The sequence below is a fragment of the Cebus imitator genome, unplaced genomic scaffold (assembly GCF_001604975.1).
Source record: "Cebus imitator isolate Cc_AM_T3 unplaced genomic scaffold, Cebus_imitator-1.0 Scaffold32, whole genome shotgun sequence".
Taxonomy (NCBI): domain Eukaryota; kingdom Metazoa; phylum Chordata; class Mammalia; order Primates; family Cebidae; genus Cebus; species Cebus imitator.
In genome coordinates this window covers 8479815-8490035 of record NW_016107347.1, presented here as the reverse complement: position 1 = coordinate 8490035, position 10221 = coordinate 8479815, and the positions used below count along the sequence as shown (strand labels likewise).

The 10221-nt window shown below is 34.9% G+C and overlaps 1 protein-coding gene across 1 annotated transcript in view; it reads right to left on the bottom strand.

The window, feature by feature from the left end:
* Nucleotides 1-2605: 2605 nt before the first annotated feature.
* The window catches only part of TMEM30A (transmembrane protein 30A), a 34742-nt gene continuing 27126 nt past the window's right edge, over nucleotides 2606-10221 (bottom strand). Inside the window, exons 4-7 of the mRNA XM_017524331.2 lie at nucleotides 8738-8825; nucleotides 7580-7723; nucleotides 6730-6936; nucleotides 2606-4247 (exon numbers count right to left, since the gene is read on the bottom strand). Coding sequence (XP_017379820.1) covers nucleotides 4054-4247; nucleotides 6730-6936; nucleotides 7580-7723; nucleotides 8738-8825 — 633 coding nt within the window. The 3' untranslated portion in view covers nucleotides 2606-4053. The remainder of the gene's footprint in view (nucleotides 4248-6729; nucleotides 6937-7579; nucleotides 7724-8737; nucleotides 8826-10221) is intronic.

The following is a 10221-nucleotide window of genomic DNA, read 5'->3' as shown; positions in this document are numbered from 1 at the left end:
CTGCCTCCTGGCTTCAGGCAATTCTCCTGCCTCAGCCTCCTGAGTTGCTGGGATTACAGGCACGCACCACCATGCCCAGCTAATTTTTTGTAGAAAACTCAACTTTCTTAGGAAGCTCTAAGTGTTTTAGGAAGTGCTCTAATAAACCAAGTAAACTAGGAAACGGGAAGTCCAACACAGGAGGATGACAAAGGGAGGTCATGGAATCATCGCTGTATAACAGGCCAAGAGAGCAACCGTACAGACTGGCATAGAAGGACAACTGCAGCAGAGACCTCTCTAGTAAAAACGGGGACACTATCTGAATCAGTACAAAAACCCTTCAAACTAGTGGATGGGAACATGGCAGACCTGACAGAGAAGTTGGAAAATTTTTAAGGTACATTTGTAGAAAGTTATATAAATGTTTAAAATGAGGCAATTATTAATTCCAGGAAAATAAAATTATGCAAAAGAAAATCATGTTACTGTTGCCCTAGAGTATACAATGTTGATAGTCATAATTAAATAATAGCAAATACATTTATTAAATATTATAATGTAACTATATAATAGAAGGCAAAGTATGTGTGTTAGAGAGCTAAATCATCATGTAACATTACTGAGAAGACAGTATTGTCTAAAATTGTTAAATCAAACAACAGAATAGCCATACTCTTTAGCTACACTAAGATAAGTAACAGAAGAAACAACGTTTGGAGTCAAAGTGATTGCCCCTGAGAGGTAAGGAAAGTTCAGGCAGGGACTACTATTTTTCATCATAAAGTCTTTAGAACTTACTATTTATTTTTTTTTAAACTGTGTACACATGTTACTTTGATAAATATTATAGATATATAAAAGGAAATAAGGCCACCATGGTCTGATTTGTTTTTAGACAAGGTATTTATTGTGAAGTTCCAAATGACATTAGCAGAATTGTGATTTTTATGTTTACTGAATGGTGCATGGGATAAAAAGGGGTTCTAAAACACTTTTCTAGATCATCCAAACTCTACAACAGATATTTACGCATCAAAATTCTTGTAAAAGGATCACTTCCTTACTCCCTCCACTCTCCCCTCAAAGGTTCACGAAGAACAAAACTTTACAGCTTAACCAACAAAAAAAGTGTCATACAATAATTCTAAGGCAATGTTTCTATAAAGACAAGAGGTAGCAGGCTGAACCACATTCGCTGACCCTATCTCTCAGCTGCTCCTCCTTACTTGGGTTTTTCTTGTGTACCCCAATTCATTATTTTCATCATCCTTACCTCTCTTTCTGTTTACTGGACATTCCCCTTGATCTAATACCAAACTTAGCCAGTGTAACTGTAGCTCAGATGACAATCTGACCAATTCCTGGTAAGAGCAGATGGTTAATGTTATCACAGTAATTAATACAAATATGAATTGATTTAGCAATTCATATTTGCTAAATCTAAATTTATATTTTCTCCCATCCAGGCATGAAGAAGTTAAAACCTGGACTTACCGACCCTGTGTTAAAATTCAGTGCTAAACATAAGCAACAACACTGGGGCACTGTTACTTTATCAAGACGCCTGAACATAGCAAAATTAATTTTGTTCATTTTTATTAACATAGGACACACTAACAGAATATTATCATTTAATAAAACCAAGTTACAAAGAAACTCACTAGCCAATAAACAAATGATATTCACTTGACTCTTCTCTTGGTTGAATGATTTTCAATTTTCTATTAATTAGTAGTACACAGCTATTTTTATCAATTTATCCTTAAAATGCCTTATGATTTCAATGAATTTAGCTTTTACTTAATGAATAATTTCTTCAATTGGGAATCTTTTCATAATTCAAAATAGTTCCTGAAAATTAATGCATCCTTCAATGTCTTCTACTTAAGCAGAGTGCATTTAAAACACAACATGATTCTTTGAAAGCTGACTATGACATTTAAGCATAAAGCCTGCAAGAAAAAGAAATGTCATCCCTCCCCCAACGTTTCACAGAGACCATATGACTGTTCCATACTCTTCACATTTAGCAACAGCAGTTCCTTAGAGATCAAACAGCAGAAAACAGGAGGAACTTAGGCTATCAATGTACTTGTAAAACAGATAAAACTCCAAATGTATTTTAAGATTCCATCGTCTCCACAGATGAGAAAGTGCTGAAAGGGCTCTTCAACCTTTCTTTTGCGACATCCTCTGTCCCTCAATTAGAAAAGAGTTGCAGGATGGTAGTCCTCCTTAAACAGCACAGACTCAATCTGGAAAGATTGGCAGAAACTCGTCTCCCCCAACAATGTATCCCAGAAAATAAACTGCCAAGTGCAAGAGGGACAATTTTCAGAATAAATAACATTCCAAAGGACTGACAAAACAAAGACTATTTTTAGACAAATAACACACCATATACTCTGAAATTTCAGGATAACCATACATCAAGTACTTTGTGCAAGTAATATTTTTACCAGTTAAAAGTCATTATGAAATACACATTCTTGTAACTGAATTTCATATGCTATATAAAACTTGACAAGTGTGGCACATTTCCACTATTAATCATTACATGGTTTTTTGTTTTTTTTTAAAAAGCATATATTAATCTAAAGTATACATTACCCAGACCTTTTGATTTAAAATATAACTGAAGGAAAATATAAACTCTGAATAAACAGGCATTCTTCTACACAAACATGAGTTATTTCAGTAAAAAAAAAAAAAAAAAAGCAATTTCAATGTAATTAAGCCACCTCTGATTAATACATACATTTTCATGCATGTGGAAAACTTGTTTTTAACTGGAACTTTAAGTTCCATAACAAAAAAAGTTACAGCATTTATTCGATAAGGAATATTAAAATAATTCCAGTCAGTAAAAAGTAAAATAACTTCAACCATATATATATATTATAATTTATCATGTACATACTCCAAAATCCCCATAATTTAATTAGGAAATTTATAGAACATCTTTTTAAAGTATATCTTAGGAAAACCAACCAAAACAATTGGTGCCTTAACTAAAAAGAATGTGTGTACACATTGCTATTTGACCTATATGCAAAAGTGGAATGAAATACATAGGAAATTAAGGTTTCTGTTTTCAAAAATTTCTGGAATATTAGTACTTAAGTCAAAACACTTACCTGCAAAATAAAAAAACAGCCTGAGGTATTTCCAAAGCCGAAGTAATTTTCTGAATGTTAAATACCACAAGAATGCAAACAGTCTCCATTAAGCATTTACATGTGGTTTACAGTTTAAGCAGAAGATGAAGGTCTGCCAAGCAGTTTTCCCAACTCACCTGTACTCTTTCTTCCCTTATAAAGTATAAGCTTCAAGGGAAATAATTACATATAAAAACATTCCAAGTCAGTTGGGGTTCCTAACTGCAACATTTAACCAAACAAAAGAGGAATTTTTAAATTCTCCTATGCAGGACCTACCCAACCACTATAGACATGAGCATTAATTCCTATGCTAGACAAGGTAAGCATGTCCTTTGAAATCAAAGCTAAACTTGACAAAGAACTGTACTGAATAAATTGGATACATGAACCATCTCAACAAAGTTGGTACTTTAAGCATTTACACACATGAAAATGATGAAGTGTTTTATTTAGATACAGTCTTTCTTCATCTTTCTCTGAATCCTGAAAGATTAGCAAGTCATTATACTCATGTAATCCCTTTCTCCACAAAATACATACACATATACATCATCATATGTCAATATAATATCATCAACACAGCATAAACATTTAAGCAGTAGACACAAGTCACATGAAAGAGGCTCTATGCATCATGTGGCTTGTCCCAATAAAAAGCTAACATTAGAATGCCATTTCAGCAGTTACAGTGTTGATATGATCAATATAGCTAATTTTTTTTATACCCGTCATATATTTTCAGAAGTCATCCATAGGGAAGAAGCAAAGGACAAAGACTGTTTTTTTTTTTTTTTTTAAGTTATGTGCCAACTTCAAAATGACATACTAACCAGACATCAGCATTCAAAAGATAGGTTGAATAGAATTGGCCTTGATGCACATGCAGATAATTTGCTTTCATGATATAAAATTAAATGGTAATGTCAGCTGTATTACTACTGTTTCTATATTTATGATTAATTACTAGCAGTACAACTCCCAGAAGGAAGGAGATGGATCCAACAGCGATGTAAGCAATCCCCAAAAACGGATTTTTTCCTCCCATCCATGAAATAGTGCTCAAGATCATCCGTTTTCGTCCATCAAAATAATGTACAGGGTAATCTGAAGAGGGTATAGGAAGATTTTTCCATCTCTGGTTACTTGATGTTTAAAATACAATTGTGAAAGCTGCCATTTAATTGTTAGTAATTCATTTGTGTAATTCTAGGATATACAGGTACCTTACTCCTATGTTCTAAATCACAAATAAAAATTATATTATCTTGAAAGGCTGATTTAGCAAATTAAATGTTAGAAGTAAAAGCCAAAATATTTTACCAAATCAAACAAATTTAAAGGTCATGCAGTTTCTAGGCGCTTTTGCTCTCATTACATGGGAGGTGCAAAAGACCTCAAAGGAATGCAATGTGAAAAAAATACTTCAATGAACAATGAAGCCCACACAAGAAGAGGAGACTGACAGACCAGGGGAAAATGAAAAATCAAGGACTAGAAGTCTCTGTGAACTCAAAGAGCACATGAAGCAAGAGTGCAGTTATGAGACTATAAAAAGGCTCTGGCCAAAAGGTCAAAAAGTGTGATAACAAAGTTTTAACTTGCTGATTTGGAGCAATGGCAAAACTCACTCTGTGACTGACAGCTAAAACAGTGGAAGTGAAGGGTGGGTTGTTAAGGAGATTTAGGAAATAGGGCACCTGTGTACTAGATGAATTATCTACATGGACCAGTTCTAGGATTTTGTAAGAGATAAGGTAGCGAAGAAGACAGAAGGAGACTTTTGCAAGTCGCCATGCAAAAAGTTTACAACTTTTTCAAAAGCACCTTTTGAGTCCAGGGTTAGACCCTATCTGTTTCTCCAGTTTCTTCAACTTTCCATCCCGAAAGATGGGTCCCTATGGGTCCCTAACTCCAAATGGCAGGTTCAGTTCTAACTTCTTAAATCAACCCTAAACTAAGGTAGGAATGATCTGAAGGGCTCTAGCTAACCCAACATTCTGTGGGATACAGTATCAAATTACCCATGCTAGGCTCTCTCTCAGTATCCCAACCTGAAAGAAACAGGCTTCTGCCTTCATGCCAGTATTTAATTACCACTTTATACCTAATATTGATAATTAACCCTTGATATTTTGCAGGTCCAAATTCCTGTCTTACCAAGTCCTCTCAATCTGCGATACACCACTCATTCTTTTAAATAGTTCTTTCAAAGCTGGGACCCTGCTGCAGGCTTCCTGTATGGAAATAGTCTGTCAACTGAGAATTTCTCAGTGCTCCACAGACTTCCCTTCATTGTGCTCTAGGCTACAGGTTGCTAAATTTGCCCTTACTCTCTAGAGATCTTCTGGGTGCTAATTTTAACAGAGCTGTTCTCTAGTTTGACTGCCTTCTCAGCATAATGTACTTTCTACCAGCACTTGAACTGGGTCTGTCTGTCCAAAATTGCTCCAATGTGGATTTAGTTTCAAAAATTTCGGTCACTTTCAGCTGCCATAGCAGGCCATATTTACTTGTGTATTCAGGTGTAACATCAAGGGACTAGAATTCAAAAAAACCTTATTTTGAAATTGGGTCTATTAATTTAACCATTTACTAATCCATTTAAAAACCAAAATGCATTTGGATTATGACTCATTTGGATTATGAAAATTAAAAATGCAAAGAGCAGCAAACATTTAAGATTCTAATACTGGAAAATCTCTTCACTCACAGTGTATGTAAAATATAGGCTCTAGATTAAAAGATGCAAAGATTGTTTAGAATAAAAGAAATTACTGAGTATTTTCCTTCTAAAAAAGACTGCATCTATGCAGATATGAGTTGGTGTAACTGAGTGAACTAGCTGAGATGCTGCCTATGTTGGTAGCTGAGAGTAAAACTATGGCCTTTGGAGTCAACAGCCTGGTTATGAACCCCAATTCTTATTATCATTACCTGTGTAATGTCAGGTAAGTTACCTAAGTGCTCAATGTTCCTATATTCTGGTCTATAATGGGGAGATATGCTGCTGCCTGAATTAAATAATGAGTGGAAAATACTCAGCACAGTGTTAACACATAGAGTGGAATAAATGTATTTATCATTACTGAATGTGAACTTATTAATGTGGAAAAATACAGCTAATAATACCATGTTTTGATACTATCAATAGATCAAAATCATTAACAATTACGTTAATATAAATCAACACATCCATTGATTTTTACTATCTAAAAATATATATTAAAACAGCCCAGTACCACTCAATACTTAGTTTTAGGTACACTTATTGGCCTTTACATTAAGTCCAATTACAATCTCCCTTGTAAAATAAAAATATCTAGGTTGTTAATAAATCAAGCATCTACATTTTAAGTAATTTTACCAAACAATATGCTTCAAACACTAGTACCAAGTATATGCAAATTGAAGACATTTCTAGAAGATATAAATTTAAAAATACATTCTCATATATACCACACATACTTCTGTAAAAACACAGAGACCAAAACTAAGGCACAAAGTAATATGACACACAACAGATACAAGGTTGGACAAGACTCCTTTTAAGCTCTATGAATCTGTATGCCTAGCCAAAAAAGGATACTGTATGTGATATTCAAATAGTATCTGCCAGCTGGTAATGTTGGGTGTAAATCACTTTTCCGTTCTATAAGACGATATAACTTGCGAAAAGTAGGTAATGCTGCAGTACGCATCCAAACAATAAAATCCTCATTTATGAATCCATTATTATCTGCGTCCGAATCCAGCATGTAAACTGGCTTAAGCCAGTTCACAGGCTTTGTTGTACCTTAAAAGGAATGGGGAAGGGATGAGGAGATAAATATTACATTGTGCAATTAAAGTAGTAGGGAAACAAGTAAATTTGGATAATAAATACGGGTTTATTCAAAAGAAGCTTTGCTGCAATTTTAAAATATTAAAACTGAAATGCTTATAAGACACCACAGAAACTGAATTCATAATTAAAAGTATACATTTCCTTTAGAATTTTAGTACATTACAACATTTAACTAACTTGGTATGGAGCTGACGAAGAAAAATTGTGTTTTTCAAAGCATAAACTTTAAGATTCTAAAAACAGAAAATTTAAAACTCCTAATTTATGGCCAGGCACAGTGGCTCACGCCTATAATCCCAGTACTTTGGGAGGCCGAGGTGGGCGGATCGCTACGTCAAAAGAACCCCGTTCTCTACTAAAAATACAAAAAATTAGCTGGGTGTGGTGGCATGTGCCTGTAGTCCCAGCTACTTGGGACGCTGAGGCAGGAGGTTCACTTGAACCTGAGAGGCGGAGGTTGCAGTGAGCCAAGATCGTGCCATTGCACTCCAGTCTGGCAACAGAGGGAGGCTCCATCTGAAAAAAACAAAAAAACAAAAAAACAAAAAACTCCTAGTTTTTTTTTTTTTAAGGGATATTAGGAATGTTTTACCTTTAAATCGTTCTTCTAGTTTGTCTCCTCCAGGGGGATTTCTGAATTTCACATTTTTATCTGTCCACCAAGCAATACCTTTCTTTTTCAAAGCGATAGGCATAGGGTAAGAATCATTGCCAATGAGAAACAATTCTAATGTATCTAAACACAAGAAAAGGAAGACATTACTAAACATCTCTTGAAAACTCATGGCATCTGCTTAACTCTATGAGAAATAAAGATCCGATATTTGCTTCCAAATATGGTTGTGAAAGAGTAGGCATATGATATACATCTGTTATTGATTCCTATGTGGATTAACTATGGTAACTTTATAATTCTAGAAGGACTTCTCTCCCCTTAACAGAGTTCTAATTCACTTACCCATATGGCTAGCTGACATGCACTAAGATCAAATGTTTTAATATTAACCCAACTATAATTGCAAGGTAAATCTGCCTTTCCTTCCTTCCTTTCAATAATGCATCTCTAATAGCTTCTTGCTGATCTATTCCTCTGCCTACATTGTGTAATACAACAGCCACCTGGCACACGGGGCTACGGAGTCCTTGAAATATGGTTGGTCCAAATGAGTATGTTCTATAAGTGTACAATACACATCAGATATCAAAGACTTAGTACAAACAATTAGAGTATGAAGCATCTCAACTTTTATATAGTATTATATGCTGAAATGATAATACCTTGGATATACTGTGTTAAAATGTACTACTAAAATTAATTTCACTTGTTTCTTTATACAGTTTTAAATATGACTATTAGAAAATTTAAAATTACCTACAGGACTTTTATTTACAGCTCACATTATATTTCTATCAGATTGTGCTGCTCTAAATAATCAACTATAGCTCCTTTTCGATGATAAAAATAAAGTCAGTGGGAAGGTCAGCCTAACTTTTATTTTAAGTTATATGAAATAGGAAGGTTAGGAGAATGTTTCTGCTTCTTTCTTCTCAGAGACAGAAATCCATCCTAAAATACAAGTATGCTCAAAACAAAATCACAAAGCATTATAATACCCCATTCAATACTCAACTTATGTCTTACATGTTTGAGTTTCTCAATTTTATTCATGTTTACTAAACTATCAAATCTGTAATGAAATTATGCAAACTGTCCTCATTATATATGTCTATATTTGTATCTATATCATACCATTAAACATGCTGTTGGCAATAGCTCCACAAGGAGCAATTGGTTTGTCTTCATTTCTTCGATAAGGCTCACATTCCTTACTGGGATTCTGGTTTTCAGAAGGAAAAGACAAGAGAAATTATTATCCAGACCTCTAGAAGAACTATGAGCTATCCCTAAATTACTGATTAAGAATTCAACACCTTTATTTTTCTTGCTTGTAATACATAGGTCTGTAATGTAAGTAGGCTATAAATAACACATTTAAATATTCAAAATGTATTCTTAACATTACCGTCTTACCTTTTTAATATAACCTTTACTTGCATATGTTTTGTCACATACACATGTATCAAATAAACATCTTACCACAAAGGATTTTCCACCCAAGAAAAATTAAGAAATGGTCTATTGCCAATCCAGTGCGATATAACAAAGAAAATCTTAAACGGGAACTAAAGAGGCTAGAGGTTCTAGCTCCTTGGGCAATTCCTTTAATTTAACTGGACCTCCCAAAATAAACATGTCCAACTTTACAAACTCAAACGTTGTGATTAGGGGTTAAATCCTATATATAAGAAAGGAAGGAAGGAGTCTAGTGCAGATTCCTAGAAAATACTGATCTTTAAATTATACAAGAAAAACAAAAATGCTGACAAGGCAGAACATTTGCCTGGCTCCAGATTTAGTTTTGACTTAGTCACTACTAAGGATCTCAAAGAGATGTGGCAGTTATGGGATTCAACTAGAGATGGTATCAAGTCTGAGGTTAAGTGTCTGAGCTGGGACCTTCCCGCCACATTAAGCCATGTCTCAGAACACATAAGCTTACCAAGATAATCTCAATTTGAAATTAAGGAGACCCTAATTAGACCTCTTAGAATTACTTCATTACCAGCTACCCTTGACTTGTATCTACATTCTCCCCGTCCTCTGAACTGGAAAAAAGCACTCATGTCAATGGAAAAGATAAGAAAGGAAGATAAGCTAAGGAAGCCTGTGGCAGGTATCTCATAAAGTCTCTCCAATATTTGACTTCTCAGCTTTTTGTTCCCTACACTATCTGTATTGATAAAGCTATGAATGGCAAATATATCTGCCAGGCACTAAATTCTTAAGGAAGTTTTTAAAAAATGGAAAATATTATTTGCCACCTATGTGTCAGGTACTAAACTAAACAATGCTAGGTACTTTGCATTAACTGGCTTACAAAAGCCATTTGATGAGGGCCGGATGCAGTGGCTCATGCCTGTAATTCTAGCATTTTGGGACACCAAGGCAGGAGGATCCCTTGAGTCCAGGTGTTCAAGATCAGCCTGGGCAACATGTGAAACCCCATCTCTGCAAAAATACAAAAAAATTAGCTGGGTATGGTGGCATGCGCCTTTAGTCCCAACTACTTGGGAGGCTGAGGTGGGTGGTTTGCTTGAGTCCAAGAGGCAAGGCTTGCAGTGAGGGGAGATCATGCCATTGCACTCCAGCCTGGGTGACAAAGTCAACTCTGT